At 39.4% G+C, this 16,954-nt stretch overlaps 1 protein-coding gene across 4 annotated transcripts in view; it reads right to left on the bottom strand.

The window, feature by feature from the left end:
* Window positions 1-1,022: 1,022 nt before the first annotated feature.
* Window positions 1,023-16,954, bottom strand: part of PAK2 (p21 (RAC1) activated kinase 2) — a 44,059-nt gene continuing 28,127 nt past the window's right edge. For all 4 annotated transcript variants that reach the window (XM_049802871.1, XM_049802873.1, XM_049802872.1 and 1 more), the window contains exons 3-15: window positions 15,748-15,848; window positions 15,085-15,235; window positions 14,167-14,198; window positions 13,696-13,803; window positions 12,356-12,488; window positions 11,637-11,700; window positions 10,791-10,839; window positions 8,666-8,778; window positions 8,043-8,160; window positions 6,065-6,164; window positions 3,202-3,398; window positions 2,505-2,642; window positions 1,023-1,971 (exon numbers count right to left, since the gene is read on the bottom strand). In XM_049802871.1, the coding sequence (XP_049658828.1) occupies window positions 1,885-1,971; window positions 2,505-2,642; window positions 3,202-3,398; window positions 6,065-6,164; window positions 8,043-8,160; window positions 8,666-8,778; window positions 10,791-10,839; window positions 11,637-11,700; window positions 12,356-12,488; window positions 13,696-13,803; window positions 14,167-14,198; window positions 15,085-15,235; window positions 15,748-15,848 (1,391 nt within the window). In that variant the 3' untranslated portion in view covers window positions 1,023-1,884. The remainder of the gene's footprint in view (window positions 1,972-2,504; window positions 2,643-3,201; window positions 3,399-6,064; window positions 6,165-8,042; window positions 8,161-8,665; window positions 8,779-10,790; window positions 10,840-11,636; window positions 11,701-12,355; window positions 12,489-13,695; window positions 13,804-14,166; window positions 14,199-15,084; window positions 15,236-15,747; window positions 15,849-16,954) is intronic.

Below are 16,954 nucleotides of genomic sequence, written 5' to 3'. Positions count from 1 at the left end.
TCCCCTCCATCATCAACACAAAAAGCCCCCGCTGTTCTGGCCAGCCGCTCTCAGCTGGAAGTTGATTTTTTCATACCTTGGCTACCAGTCCCCAAAATGTAGCTATCTCTATTGCTATACAAATACTGAAATTATCTGAAAATTACTTCTATCTTCTGCCAGCAATGTTTGTAAAAGTGTGCAAAAATTTCTTATTCAGGGTCCTCTGTCCATACCCAGCCATAACCCTATCTGTCCCAGGTCCTGCCCCACTGGGAATGCAATAAAATCCCACTAAAGTAATAGTTGTTCTTTCACAGAATCATTTGGCACATTGTTACTACAGTTGGCTCTTCGTTAAACCATTGGGGAAATTGAAATGCATAGACTGTAGCACTGGAAGAAGCTGGGGCACAGGCTCTTCTACACTTGCCCCTGGTAACAACCCAAGAACTCAACCGCTCACGTTGCTCACTGTCCTTCAGAGGGAGGCACTTTTTCTTCCATTGAATGTTTGACTTCAGCCATTCTAGCTGGTACAATGTCTTTAGTGAGAAAGGATTGGTGTGACACATCACATCTCCTCAGCCTCGAAGTAGCCGGTCAAATAAGCCCCACGAACTTCTGGCAGCACCGCTCTCCCCTCTCAGCTTTTGTCTTTTCAGAACAGCGCTTTGGCATTTCCAGGTGTTTATAATCTTCTGTTTGAATAATTAAAAAATCCTGTATCTTCAGTGTCCTCAGATATGATTATTTGTTCTTCTGATTTCATTAGTACAAATGGAGCACATACAAAATTGGAAAAAATAGCTCTAATACTTAAACTCTGACAACTCCATAGGTTGATGCATTATTTGCTTGGGGAAAAAAATTACAACATATACAAAAATGTATTTGATACAAAGAAGGGAAATGTAAAATAAGAAAGTCAAAGGCACCAGCATAACTTCCAAAGCCCAAGTCAGAGCACAATACAATACATGTTTTTGAACCACCGCACCAAGCACATTATCCCTCAAGCTTCTGGCCAGCAAGTCTAACGGGGGGGGGGGGGGGGGGGAAGAGCAGACAGGAAGACAGCTGGAATTTTTTTCTTGCCCTGATTATAGCTGATCATTTGATCATAAATAAAAGTATCTGACCCCTACCTACACATCCATAAGCTGACATCCAAAGACTTGACCAATCATTAAGTTTCTACAAAGAGGCCACATCTTTGATTAAAAGTCCACAGAGCACTGGCATATAAGAAACAGCTGAATACTTCTCTTCCCCCTCTCTCCATATTCATCTTAAAAAGTGAAAGACATCTCAATACATTACAATTTCTTAAGTAGCCAAGTTGTCAATTCTACAATACAGTGACAGCTAATCCATAAAAGAAATGAAGGGCAATATGTACCTTCACATTTGTCACACTTGCCATAAATCTAGTCATATGGGAGCTTACTAGAACAATTTAAAAGTAAACAGGTAGAGGAAGGGAAGAGGAGAATGAAAGAGATCAGCAGGTAAAATTAGTACTGCTCTCTGAAAGCTTGAATCCGTCATTCAAGTATTGAGAGTACCCAGAAGGGTACAATGAATGGGAGCTGTTACAGCAAAGTCGTTAAAAACCCCTAAAACCCCAGGCACAGTAAGTGGCATCTCTGGGCTGTGTGGAAATTAAAAAAAAAAAGCGCCAGTAATTCAGTCCTCAATTCCTTCTGGACCCCAGACAGGGATCGCTAGAGTCACCACAATTTATTTTGGGTGTCTTCTGGATGAGAGTTTCTTCCCTTTTGCAGATATTTCCCACCCCCCCAGATCCCTTCCCTCCCCCCAGAAGTGTAACAATTTCATATATTATAAAGATTTGTAAAATACAAACAAACAAACAAAAGGATGAAGGCTGTGGCAGTAATGTTAGCGGTTACTCTTCATTGCTTCTTTGGCTGCCAAGATCAGTGGCGTCAAGCTAGACAGAGGTTTGGCCAGTTTCAAGAAGGGATGCTGCCAGGAAGAGAGAAACACAGTAAATTAGTGAAAGGCATAGTTTAAAAAGCCAGTAAAAGTCACATATCTACACAGACCTTTTCATTCCAAGATATGAAAAGCAATGTAAATGCTATCAATGCCCAGCTCCTGAAGGGACAGATCTAGAGCACCTCAAGCCTGGTAATCATTCCTCCTCATCCCAAAAGAGCCTAGGCCTCTCCTTTTCCAATAATTCACTACAAAGTGGTTTCCTGCTCAAACGTCTTCTCTCAGTCCCATCTTGCTCACTTCAATGGCTCTATTACAGTAAGTTCATAAATTGCTGGATGCTTTAGCAGTGGCAGAATGAAGGCACAGATTATTGATGGGAAGACTTCAGATTACATGTTACAATGTTTGATGACTCTAGTTCCTACCAACTGCTCTCCACTACAGTCCTTAGAAGAAAACACAGAAAAGAGGGTGCCAGTCTGCAGTGCAGTTTATCATAGGCTGACCTTACTCGTGGCTTCTGTTATCTCAGACTGTGAGAAGAAGCTGACTCTCACCTGTAGCAATTCTTTGGCTGATCCTCTTTTCTCTACATCCATCTCCAAACATCGGTTCAAGAAATCCCGGAATATTGGGGACAGTTTCTCAGGGTTCTGCAGCTCTGGTGTGCCATTAGTTGCTATCAAATATAAAGCCTGTAAAATAAGGAATATTGTATAACCAAGCCAAACCTTTAGAAGATGCCAAACTGACCTGCCTAGAAGCAATCCCTTCATCTAGATGAGAAAGCGCTCTGCAGCCTACTTCTCATCTCCCTGATGAGATGAAAAACTATAAAAATGCCATGGTTATAGGCAGTCATGACCTATTCTTGCTAGTAGCAAAATAACGTTCAAAATCTTTTGGCAACAGATACTAACCTTGGCAAAGAAAGTATCAGATTCTGACAGAAGCAGCATTTTTCACAACCTAATGGATTTACTTTCCCTAACCTACCACAGAAGACTGAGTTCAAAGTCCAATATTATAGTTACAGGCAGGTACTCATCTTCTAAACAGAAAAATTTGGGGTAGGGCTGACTGCAAATTCAAAACAGCTGGCTTCCTTTTGGAGGAATTTTCTTGCACTGCTGAAGCTTGTTGGTTTTTTCATTTCATTTTCTTTTTAATGTAGGTATTATTAATGAACAATTACCGAAAACATTCATATGGTAAAAACCTGCAAACAGTTCTAGCCACATCTGGGCTTCTTACCCTCAGGGGGTTTTCATTGAGGTACGGAGGTTCTCCTTCTACCATCTCAATAGCCATGATGCCCAGAGACCAGATATCCACTTTAGGGCCATATGCTTTCCGTGTGACCACTTCAGGAGCCATCCAATAAGGAGTTCCAACCATAGTGCTGCGCTTGCTCTGCTCTGGGGTGATCTGAGCACAGAAACCAAAGTCGGCTGTAGGATAACAGAATTTTAAAATGTTAAATTGGTGCACCCCAAGTAAGTGAGCTCCCTAGAAGATTTCTCTATTACTACACATATATTTTACTCCTCTACACTTGAGAGGGGCTTGGGGAAAATGTCTCCTCTTTCCCCCTCCTCTCCCCCCCGACTACAATCTCCATATTACAAAATCCAACGTGCAAGATAGATATAAAACCTGAAGGTGTTTAAGCAGGGCAGAATTCCGTGGAATGAAGATAAAGTTGTTTTTTTTATTCCTCTGGGAAAGGGACAAAAGTATTACCCTGTAGAAGAACAGTATTTTGCCCAGTCCTTCCTTCAAGGATCCTAGACTGGTAACAGCCAAAAAAGCAATCAAGCAGAACACAGAAGGCAAGTGTCTTGTGCATAGGATGTTATACAGCCTGAACTAGAAAAAAACAAATCCACAAACCGTGGCTTCTGCCCTGCTAAACAGATTTTATTTGTGCAGCTATTGAGTTCAACATTTCACAGCAATTTGGCCATTAAATACAGGTACTACAGCTGACAAGAGACATGAAAACAAGGCATCAGATAAATGAAGTGCTACCCCACTCAGCAGAAGGAACCTGGACAAACAAACCTTTCCACAAGATAACTACCGAAGAGAACAACCACACTCAAGAAAACGAGAAAAGTCACCTATTCCTATAGCCTTCAGGTGCAGCAGCAATGCATGTTCCATCATGTTACTTTATCCAGCTGCAGCACTCCCACTTCCCAGGCATGTAAAGCATCAATAAGAACACAGTTAAGGCAGGAGACAGATATTACCTTATCATTGACACTAAGTTTAAAAGAGAGAGAGAGAGAAAGAGAAAGAGAGAGAATTTAAAATTTCGAGTCAATTTTGAAAGCGTTATGCCAAGCAGTGCTAACAGAAGAGCCACGGTCATGAAAGTGCTAAGTTGTACCAAGAGTACAATTTTAAAAAGAACTACCCCCACCCTGACTTAAAAAAACAAAACAAAACAAAAAAAAACAAAAAAAACCACCGAACAACAACAACAAAAAAATCAAACCTATAGAGTTACCAAGTTCCTCACCAGCACTTCTTGGCCTTTACCAAGGTGTCATACTCAACTCAAAGCACAGCTTATTTCAATGAACACACCAGAGAAGCAGCAGCAGTGTACGTCTCCTGACCTACCAACGAGGCCTTCAGCACCATGCCACCAGCAAGGCGAGAAAAGGCAGGCAAGATGTAGAACCCAGTTTCACCAACCAGTAGTGTGTGTGTGTAGGTACATAGTGGTGACAGGTAGACTGGCATCTCTTACTTCTCCTGTCACCAGTCTCCCAGAAGCCAGACTCCCCAGAGAAGGGGAAGAGCCTGAAAAGAAGGTGCAGCTTCTTCCACCTAAACAAATGCTAGAAGCTCTATAATCACACAGCCAAAAAGCTTGTCTCAACACTGATTACAATACCTCCCCTTTATATAGGACACTTTTACAGCTGACTTCTGTTTTCTCCTGTCCTTCCTTCCTCCTCATCTTCCTTCAATCTCCTGGGGCCGATGCTTCTTTACATAGGCTGCTAACCCTGTCCTTTTGCCACTCTGCTTTGCTTTGACAGTTCTTACATTTTTGAGCCTTCTCCAGCTAACTCTTCTCAGCCACATCCTCTGCTGTAGCTATTCATTTATCTTCAGCCTCTGAATCCACAGTTGTACACAAACACATCATACCCTTAAAAAAATGAAACCTCCTATGCAAGCAAGCAGTGCATCCAACAATGCTGGAAAGAAAATCAGGTTGCTTGTAGTCTTTCTTCACACTCCATCTTATAAACAATATGAGACTGCAAACCATCTAGACTAAGGAGTAATTCTGAGATACATTTTCATGGCATTTCAAATTCCTACCCAACTGTAAGAACACCATCCCTTAACTCTTTGGTCACTTTATGCTTTGCACATTCCTATATACCAAGAAGTCAGATAAAGCACCTCTCTTCTCAACAGTCCCAACAGCTTCTTCAAGTGGTTTCACTTTTTTTTTTTATTGCCACACATTTACACACACCAGAAACCGACTTACTGTACACAAGTCCGTGCATGCATAACAATTACCTGAAAAGCAAGTAGTTTCTTTTGTCATTTCACAACTACATTAATGAAAGTGCGTTACACTTTCAGTCCAAGAAAAGGAGACCCAGTACAGGCACAGCATAAGACTAGACTGCAATATAAATTGTTAATAATGTACAATTTTCTTGTTAGTGACCTTCTCATGAAAAGGGCAAAACATTAAAAGCAAGTCATGACAACCTGAACAGACTAACAAAGCAACTGCAATTAGCTGCAACTTTTCTCTTGCAATCATTCGCATCTTTGCTTCACTGTATGGTGCCAGTTACTTCACATTTACCAGCATATTCATGTGGCAACAGGTTTGCTTCAACATCCTTCCAGTCTAACACATTCACAGCCTTAGTCTTAGGGCCCTCAAAATTTCAGTATCTGCTACCTGTGAGTTATACATTTTATTACATGGAATGAATTTCTATTACTCATAGTCAATAAAAATTCACCTCAAATTTCCCTGCCAACTCTCCTTCTACCTATCTACACTCTCCAAGTCAAAATTTCCCATGAAAGGGAAAACAGAACATTGAAACAATTGTCTGGTACTCACTTAGTTTAACTGATCCATCCATTCCTAACAGAACATTGTCACTCTTAATGTCTCTGTGGATGACCTGGTTGGCATGTAGGAACTCAAGCGCTTGCAAGCACTGGATGGGAGAAAAAAGAAATAAAAATATTCAGCATATGGAAATAGAATTTATGTATGCGAACACAAAGTCAAAAGCAATGCTTACACCCTCAGTCAGTGCTGAGTGCAAAAATGTAACAGGTATTGTTTAAAATAACCAGCAGAGGAAGCTCTTGTGCTAAAAAATACTCTCCAGATCTCATGAGGTCAAAAATCATTTAACAGTGGATTTTCTCTGCTATCTGAACAAACCCCTAAATTAAACTACTCATCACCCAGTTATTACCCAAGATGCTCTCAGAAATCGCAGACGTTAATTTTGATGCATCCCACAAATTCTGCAGAGGAACCATAAAGGATTAAGTGAGAATATTTTAGCCTGAAGTCTCACCAAGAAGAATCAATGAGACTTCATTCTCACCATGCAGGCAACTTCTCCTACAGTGAAGGCTGTAAAACATTTTCACTACGAAAGTCACCAATACTGATTTTGCACTGTTTTTAGATTAAAATCTTTCAGACTAAGTTTCTGCTTAAAAACATAATGAAATTTACTTTTGCTATTTGAGAATAAAAGGCAAATAAAATTGTAAGATTCTTCTCTTTTAATACAACCAGATCATATACCATTTGCAACTTGGCACAGATATAGTCCCCAGTGGGTTTTTTGTGTCTTCATTTGCTTTAGCAAAGTGGCACTAATTTGTAGAATGAAGCATATCTAATATATAAGGCAGCAGAGTTTTGATGAAGTACAATAGTTCAATATTAGACTTTTTCCTCAGAAAAGTTAATTACTGTTACAGTAAATAGTTACTTTCAGTTCTCTGCTTCCAGCTCCAGTTTCTCTGGAAACCATTACCTGTCCATACACGTTAGTGTACAAGTTTGCTTTCCATCCCCTCCCTTTGGGTGAGTCATCAAAAGCAGATGTCATGTTGACGTAGTCAAATGGGGTTTTTAAAAGGCTAAGTTTCTCCTGCACAGCAGATAACACAATTATTTCTCCTTCTGCCATAATAAATCAAGCCTGAGCTGGATGCTGGCACTCTGACTCAGGGCAGAAACCACTGATAAGTTCTGACATCAGCTATTTTTAACTCTTCCATTTGAAATCTTACTGCAATCTTAAAATTATTCCAACGACAATCTTCTGGAGAATTATTTTTCAGATAAATCCATAAAGAAAGCTTAACTGTCACACAACTATAGACTTCACACACTATGAAAACTACTAAAATGAGAAAGGTATAGTCTGCATCAAGTTCATCTTTATTTTAGTACATGTTTCTTAAAGTATTCCTGTTTCATCAGATCCACTTCCAGACTCTAAGCCAACGCAGTTCCCCTTCTTCCTTCTGGAAAACTCAGGCTTTCAGGCTTTTTTCTTTTTCTTAAAAATACATTTACATCTCTACTTTCTACATTACCTATATATGAATACTTAGTTTTCTTTTTGGTGCCTTTGAATATTCTTCATTAGTCACAGTTAAAAAAAGACATTCTTTCCAGCTGCTAAACTTCTTTGTTGCTCTTTCTTGAACTTCAGTCCACATTATTAATATCTTTCTGTTAACACTGTCAGCAGGACTAGGCAATCCAGGTACCAAACCCAAAACCTTTATCTGTTCTATCACCTAACATTCCCAAACATCCAGCTCAAAAACTGCCATAGCTCTTTTGTGGTCTAACTTGCAAACACACAATTTTCTGAGTTAAACTCATTTTGTTATTTTCTGTAATTTTAACATTGATTTCTGCTCTCAGCATCATTCATTCTTCCTAACTCAATGGCTCCAAAAGCAATTGTTGCAATTAGTCCTAACCTAAGTATACCATAAAACCTAGGGGAACAGAGTGCACCTTCATTCTTCCACCCGTCAACTATAATACTTACCTCTCTGCAAACAGCAGCAATCTGTGCTTCATCCATACATGTTTCTGTGACCACATCTGTTAGTGAGCCTCCAGCTAGATACTCCATCACCACAAACAATTCATCTCCTACAAGGTAACTACAAAGAGAAAACAAAAAGCATGTCCATTTGCCATCAAGAGATGGAGAACTGAAAAATGACTGATAAGAGCTGGTGAATGAATGATTCATAAGCACTTCAAGACAAACAGTAAAGAAAGTTAATCTCTGGAAGGTAGCCTGAAATGTAAATGCTGACAATAAAAGCTGCGTGCTTCTTATTACCTGAAAGGGCAGGATAACACCCTATGTATCTCATGCACAACACAAGCACTGTTCCAGCTGTGCTCTTGTCCATCACTGATCCCCAACTACATGTAGCACTGCATTCATGACTTCAAGAAGAAGCCTTCTTACTGAATCATCAAGACTATTCCCCGTAACAGATGACTTTTTTTTTTTTTTTATTAAGACAACAGTCTAAATACAGTCTTATTTGCTTATAAGACCCTTAGGTACAGGAAATCCAGGTCTTTTAAGTGTATCAAGTTATAACCTCTTGAAACTCTTGGGGATGAAGGAATCAGCCAGCTGTCTGCATTTACCTGTCCAGGAAGTTGACTATGTTGGGGTTCTTTAGCTCCTTCATTACCAAGATCTCATTAATAATCAACTCCTTCTTGGGCTGTTTCTGCAAGTTTATCTGTTTAATAGCAACCTGAATAGGACAAAATAAAACAGCAGTCTCTCAAACCTGAGTATCAAAACCTTTCAGTCATTCTTAATACAGTGAAAAGTTAGAAGAAATGCTGTAACAGGATTAAAGGAGTTTAGCACAGGTTACAGCTGGCAAGTTATTTATTTATTAGCACACAACTTAAAAGAATGCAACTTGCTGAGTGTGCAACTTGCACCCATAGCCAACATCATCTTCTTGCAGCTGAAAAGATCCACAAATAATAACAAAGGCCAGAACAGACGGCAAAGGAAACATTCAGGAGATAAAGATACTTGCCCAATTTCACACCAACAGGCCTAAAGCAGAAGAGAATCGTGTAACAACTAAGAGAGAAACTATAAGCTTTCCAATGCAAAGCAAGGCAATTCGGTTTTCTAAATTCTAACAAAATTAGTGTTTGGGTGTAAGGAATGCTGGGAGGCAGAAGGAATTCCTCTCAAAGCAATTAAGCCAATGAACTATCCCAGAGAGAAAAGGGAAGAGAAGACTTATCTTGTCCAGGAAATAAGCTAACCAGGACAAGTATTCCAGACTTTAAAATGGAGAAGAATTGTTCCAGTTATCTTAGCTACAACACTCTGAGGAGACATTTTGGAGTTTTACAAGATAACCTACCCATGAGTCCAAAACCAAACACAAGAACCAATATAATCTTGTGGAAACGATCGTTAACATATGGCCAAGGGCGTTAAAAGAAGAGAATTTGTGGCACAGAATCACAAAATAACTAAGATTGGAGGGGACCTCTGGAGGTCATCCGGTCTAATCCCTTACTTAAAGTACAGCCAACATGGAACAGGTTGCTGAAGGTCTTGTGCAACTGAGTTTTGAATGGAGATCTCAATGAGCAAATACTCCACAACCTCTCTGGGTTCCTGCCCCATGTTTGATCATCCTGAATGTAAGGGAAAAAAATTTCTAGTATCTAACAAAAATTTCCCTTATGGCAGTTTTTGTCTGCTACCTCTTCTCCTGTCATTGTGTAGCTGTAAGAGGAGTCTAGCAATAAAATCCTCCCCAGGACTTCTCTTCTTAGCGCTGAACAGACCCAATTCTATCCTCAGACATTAAGCACTGAGGAAGCCAGAGTACTGCATCTGTTTAATACATGAAGACTGCAAGCAATCAACTGTTAGCCCACCTGCCTGACAAGACACAGGGAAGGTCTAAAAAGGAACTGGATTACAAATTTTACTCTGCAGTCAGTACAAGGACATGACGTACTGCAGTATGTAGAAAGCAAATTAAGAGACAACGTATTGAGATGATTGAAAGGCTTGCATTTTATGAGGATGTGGTGCTCCATTACAGTACTGGTAAATGTGGTTACTGTTGAAAGGGCAATTACTTATCAGTGACCTAAGGAATGGCTACTTGTGGATATTTAAAGGAAAATTAAGGAAATGTGAATTTAAAGAGAAGCAAGTAATTCCTAAAATTTTAGTCCCGGGAACCAGAGATGACCACTGGATGACAAGCATGCAGAGTATTGCTGATGTCATCAATTTCACCAAGTGGGTTTGGAGACACCAAGGAGTAAAAGCAAAGAGCAGAATGTGGAGAAGGCATTCTAACTACAACAAAGAATCATGCAGGCAAGCTGTTTCCATATAGATAGGTGCATCCAGCACCCCTACCAAGACAGGACTAGAAAAGAAGTGTGCAGAGACTAAACAAAGTTTTATTTCTAAAAATGCAGGACACCATGATGCACAATTCTTGAACGATAAACTGTTTTTAAAATCCATTTCTGGAACACCTCACTCCCTCTGCTTTTCACTGGAAAGACAAAACTATTTTTAGCTTTCATCATCTGATTACTACAGAACAAAGCACACACTGTTACAAATGACTATGACAAACATTATTCTAAGAGATGATGGCAAAGATGGGAGCCACAGAAAGAAATCTAGTCAAATCATTTCAGCCACCTACAGAAGAACATTTATACAGAAAAAATATTTTCATTGCAATGAACCCAGAAATCTTACCTCCTGCCCCGTTGCCACATCAATAGCTGTGAAAACTGTACCTGAAGCCCTGTGAAGAAAAAGAAAAAAATGTTACAGCCAGTTGCATCAATCTGTATAACAAACATGCACACGAACGGACAAATCACAAACACAATATTGTGTCAGTTTTCGATGTTGCAAGAACTGTATCAAAAAGAAGGCTATTAAAAGTAAGTGGTATCATAGAAATGCCAGTCAGTTCACATGAAACAAAGTAATCACAAATATGCTCTCTTCTGACACCAGCTATGCCTCCTGCATTCAGGATGTCTAAGCCCCGAGCACTTATGCTGCTCCCTATGATCAGATGGCTGAGCAGCCCTTTCTGTAGTAGGTATTATTTTTCATTTTCCCCCAGGGGAAGCCTGCCCACAACACACACAGACCTATTTGGAAAGTATATACATATGCCTAATTCCCACATTAATCAAAGCTGGAAAAGCTAGAACTTATATATACTTTTTTCTCAGAAGGATTTAGAGGACCACTAGAAGAATAACTTAGTCAAAGCTTTATTGTTAGCTTAGCACACAGAAAGCCTTCTGACGTGCCCTCATGCTATTCAGCAGTCATATTACAAAACAGATGAATGCATCTTACTGGGAGAGGAGAGGAATAGATACACCCACAGAGAAGTTAGAGAGCTACACTTTTGCATTAAAAGACAATTCAAAATTTCCACCATCATCTGTTTATCACTGCTTAATACAGCCAACATTACTGCCTGCTTCAGTAAGTGATGGCTACATCATAGTATCAGATAGAGAACAGTACACTGCTTTTAACACTGGCTCACTGGGAATAAAAGTTGGGGTGAATACTTACCCCTGCCCGATTTTTTCATATCTGGTGTATTTTTTTTTGGGATCTCCTATGCTCACAATAGTGCCTAAAAAAAACAATCAAAAAAAGTCAATCCTGCTGTCCCCCTTTAGTAGGGCTGGACTGGCCAAGATACCTCCAAGAGTACATCAGCTCAAGTAGTAACAGCTGATGCATGAACAGCCAAAGCTTCCCGATTCAGTTCCAGTCACAAATGGCCCAACTTCAGACAATCATATTAATGAGACAGATCATGCTATTTCCCCTAGTATCTCAATTTAATGATAGTCTTCTGTGTAGCAAAACGCAGTATGAGGTTATGAAAAATCCATCAGCTTAGCCCAGTCCAGAAACTAGTCAGTTCTGAACTTAAGCACAGGAACATTAATATGGTGAAAAATTATCTTCAAGGTGACTATGGAACAAACAACAGCAGAAACTATTTTGTGTTATTATGGTTGTATTATACATGCAGATCACATTATCACAACTGAACTTCAATCCAAAAAAACGTTCTACAATTCTTTTTTTTACCCAATAAGGCTTTGAAGCATACAAATCAGCAAAACTTCTGAATGCAGCTCTCTCAGCTACTGTCTGACACAAAACCATTCAAGCACAGTACTCATACAACCCTTACACAAAAATAAAGATGAGGGCAAAAACTTAAAGTCCCTCCCCAATCCTAAAGCCTTTGCTTATCTGAAATAAAAAACACCTACGTAGTTTTTCCATGATCTCTTCATCTGACATTTTGGTCTTCTTTTTCTGTTTATCACCTGATTTCATCGCACTGTCAACAGAAGTGTCACTGGCTGGTGCAGGGATGGGGTCAATTACAGACCGTGTATAAATCTGTCAAGAGAGAACATTTACCTGAGCATTTTCTTTGCAATCATTGACCTTCAGTTGAAAGCAATCACGGTTCTTCAAAGATCCCTAAGCACCATTTTACATAACAACTTGGAGGCAGAAATTAGATCTGAGAAACATTAAAGTCCAGTAAGTCAAGTCGCTGGCAACCTTCCTGACCTCTGAAAGACAGACCCAGGCACCTCCTGAACAGAGTGGATGCTAGGAGATTAACTTCCACAGACAGACGTTTTGTGGGTTTTCTATCTGCTTATTCTTTATAACCCATGCTAGTTAACAGAACAGAAATCACTATTTAATAGCAAGATCAACTACTGCTAAGATCTAAAGGAAAAAGATTCATGCTTCACCATGAAAAGAAGCATGAGACTCTCGGAAATTTCCCAGTTGCCCCCAATTTAGGGGATTTTTCTTGGCACTTTAATTTCCTCCTGAGCCATTTACAAACACTACTCTAGAAATATCAAACTGTAGACCTGTCATGTTTTATATATCTACATACCTAGAGTGGGCAATTATAAAGCAGTATCACTGACAAATAAACACAATTCACATTTGCACTCCTGGAGTGAGAATAAGTGGGCAACAGAGAGGCAAAATGTACACCTACCACAACCAAAAGAATGAACTGGAGTAAGTGGGATCCCTGGGACGTTATTAACAAGGTGTGTAGTTCAGGATGACTACACTAAAACTTAATGAACAGCTTCTGAAGCATTTAACTTTTCATGTAATGCTGATGACTTTGAGTGAAATAATCTTTAAAATCTTAAATTTGAATTGTTTTGGGTTTAGGTAGTATATTTGGTGAGGCTATCACACTGCAATCCAATAGAATAATCAAATACACTACACTTGTACCACTGTACTGTGCAAAGTTACAGAAACTAGCTATAGTTTTAGGACTAAAAAGCCTCCTCCTTGCATGTTGGGTTGAAGGATAAGCATAACTGGGTGCCTTCAACACAAGCTGACAAACAAATCAGCATTAACTTCAGGACTTCTGATCCAACTGATGCCCAGAAATTAGGCATTTTCTTAGGAAACTCAAAAAACAAACTGAACTTTTCCCTAAGAACTTACAACAGTTCATTTCACAAATATAACACTTTGCTAGAAAACAGAAGTAGAAAAAGTTCCACAATACTGAGAAATGCAGGTCTGCACTGTAAATTTTACAGCTGCTTACCGATTTTGTGTGATCTGGCCGTGGAGCAATAACAGGAGGAGGAGCTTCTTCATCATCATCATCATCATCTGCAACAGCTGTTGATGGTTCTGAACCTTTGGCATTGGTCTACATTTTTACCAACATTAAAAAAAAAAACCAAGAAAAAAAAACCAAAATTGTCTCCCCCACAGTTTTAAATACTTGCTTCCCCAACCGCACCCCCCACACACCCCGAAGATAAAAGAATTGTTACTGATACCAATAGAAAAGGATAGGTTGAGTCATTGAAGTGTCCTATTACATTTTATTACAAGACTCAAATACTACCGCTCCAGTGAAATATGCTCTGTTGACCCCCCCCCAATTTCTGTTTTTATTCCACAAAAAATCTCATTTTGTTTTATACTGCAAGATTCAGTATATAACAAATACAAAAGACCTGAACTTGTATGCGCCTAAGAACACACAGAGAATAGTAAACACACTCACCGTTGGTGTTCCTGAAGGGAAACCATCTTTTTCTAAATAGGACAAATACCAGAATACATAAAATAATCAGAAAAATAATTAAAAGTGAACTTTACAGAGTAAAGAACACAGATCGCTTTGGAGATTTTTTTCATCTCTCAGAAAGCAAAACTTCATGGTCACAAATGAGAGAAACCAGTATTGCACTGTAAGACCGTGCAGAAGGAAGCTCTAAGTTTCTAAAATCCTCCCCTAAGGGTAGGCAAACCCACTCATTTCCCAACTTGCTCTTCACCTCTCTTGAGTACCCACACACAGTTTTCCAAATAGAGCACTGCTCATCACACTTGTGTTCGGTCTTACCGAGATGTGAAATCAGGATCAAATGGATATTTCTGTTCCCTTAGCAGTATCTTGAATCAAGGATGAGAATATTACAAAGCCTTATTTATTACTAAGCTATTTTCAGAAATAATTTGGAAGAAAATTAGGTAAAACGCCATCTGTCTGTAGGACAATCATTCTCTTAGCCCCACCACATAGCTCCTGATCTAGAAGCCACAACTTATTTTGCATCTTTGATGTCACCACATGGTGACATCAAGTTCACGGACAGCAGAGGCAAGGTCTCCAGCACAAAACCAATTAATCCCAGTCTAAGAGCCCCAGCTTCATAAACACAGCCCATTAAAGTTAATTCTGGCTGCTATTTTGAATTATCCAGTTCCATTTCTTCCCCTCTCCACTTGAAACAAGAAATTAACTCGACAACACCAGTTTCCATTAAGTTTTAAATCCATCTTCAAATATTTGTTCCTAATTGAAAATTAGCTTGCTCTTTCAGCATTTGAATCTGATTCATTATTCCAAAAGAGAGGAAGACTGTGTTCCAAATACCCAACTCCTCTTTAATCTGTCCTTCACACACTTGGATCTCACCTGGAGCAGAAAAACTCAGATACTTCTGTTTTGCTGTGTCTTTGGAGTCATAGAATTTCAGCACATCTAGTACCGCCTGGGGGTTTTTCTTCTGTTCTAGCTTCGTGATATTTGAGGTCTGAAGCAACCGAGCCCATTGCTCTGGCATTCCCTGAAAAAATAGGCTATTTTAAGCATCCTTCTAGTATTTTAAAGATTTTTAAAGAGCAGAACAAATTTCTTTCCTCTACAAAAAGCGTAACACACACACAGCCTTAAACACATGAACAAGTAGGATGGGGTTTTAATGGGGAGCCATATGCCCATAAGTGACACAACACAAACCACCATGCCAACGTGACACCACCTCTTTCAGGTGTATTAAACCAGATGTGAGGAATGGGAATACAAAAGTGCTCAACAAAACCAGTGCTACCCACTAATGAAAGGAAATTGAAGAGGGTTTCTCAGGGAAGGCTGTTCCAGGTAAGACAAAGCATCAGATCTGACACTTATACTGCAGAAGTACTAACAGGTCACAGTCTCATTACTCTGCATGCTCTACAAATACAGAGTAAAATCATGTCTTTGATAAAAACAAAGACTAACTAACCATCGCAATGGCTTCACCACCGCACTGACCCACAGCTGTTTTCTGAACAACTCTTAGGCAGGTATACTTACAGTGAACTCTCCAGTAACAGCATCAAAGCCAACATGGATGGTATGCTCAAAATCTGATGGTGGGGAGATTTCTGGCCTTTCCTTTTCCTTCTTCTTGCTTCCTGAAAAAGACATTCAAAGATCTACTGAGCAAAGATTTAAAGTCCTACTGTCTCCATTTAATATAATCAATCAAAGCATTACAACAGTTAGGATGACTATAACCATTATTCTGTTTACTGGATGAAGGTGTTTACATATGCAGCACAGTGATTTGACGTTTTCAAGTTGGTATAGACTTCACATAAGAATCAACAACTTCTTCCATTCAAATAATTTATACTATGGTAGCAAGCGAATAAGAAATTAAGAGCACGGGAGTGCAAGGAGCTCTGTTGAGAATATGAAATGTTTACAATGCAAAAAAGGACATTTTAATATGGATTAAGAACAACACTGAAGACAACTTCAGTTCAACCTCAAGTTCACCCTAAAGACAGTTAAAACTGAGTTGCCTCACTGCTTCAATTCAAGGTAATTAATGCAAACTAGGACTTCCTGTGTTGAAGATAAGAGTTTATAGCCTCAGAGCAATTACCTAATTTAAATTAAAACAGTGGGAAGCAAGCATAATAAGTACCAGAAGCAGGAACAGACAATGGGAAGGACCATGTGCACAATCCAACCTAGATTCAATTAAATTTATAAGATGTTTTATAATGCCTGGGGCTTGGGGTTTTTGTTTGTTTGTTTGTTTGTTTTTAATTTTTTTTTTCTGACAAAGAAAAAATTAAAAAAAATTAAAAGGCAATTTGTAGCTATCTCTGAATATGAAATACATCATTCTGTTCCCTTTACTCAGAAGAGATTCAGAGTTAAACTGAAAGGCTTCAGGAACCTGTTTTCTTGTTCTTGCAAAAAAGCCCAAGCCCTGCTTTCTTTCCCTTCCACAGCAGAGGAGCGTACTTGCTATTTGCTTTTCAGGTAGAAGGATGATGCTCAAGGTCTCATCTCACAGTCCTCTGCTGAAAGGCAGAGGCCTGGCAGTGAGCTGTAGAGCGTGACTAACCTGATACCAAGAAAACTAACCGCATGTGTAATCCTGGGAACGCCTGTGGGCTCGCAGAACATATAGCTGAATCAGCTGCATTTATTATAACATGCATGAAGCCAGCAAGAATGCCATCGTGCTCATAACCACAAAGGAAAGCAGCACACCATTTTGCAA

Source organism: Accipiter gentilis, chromosome 6 (assembly GCF_929443795.1).
Source record: "Accipiter gentilis chromosome 6, bAccGen1.1, whole genome shotgun sequence".
Classification (NCBI taxonomy): domain Eukaryota; kingdom Metazoa; phylum Chordata; class Aves; order Accipitriformes; family Accipitridae; genus Astur; species Astur gentilis.
Note: the sequence above shows the minus strand (reverse complement) of the source record. Positions and strands in the feature narration are given on the sequence as shown.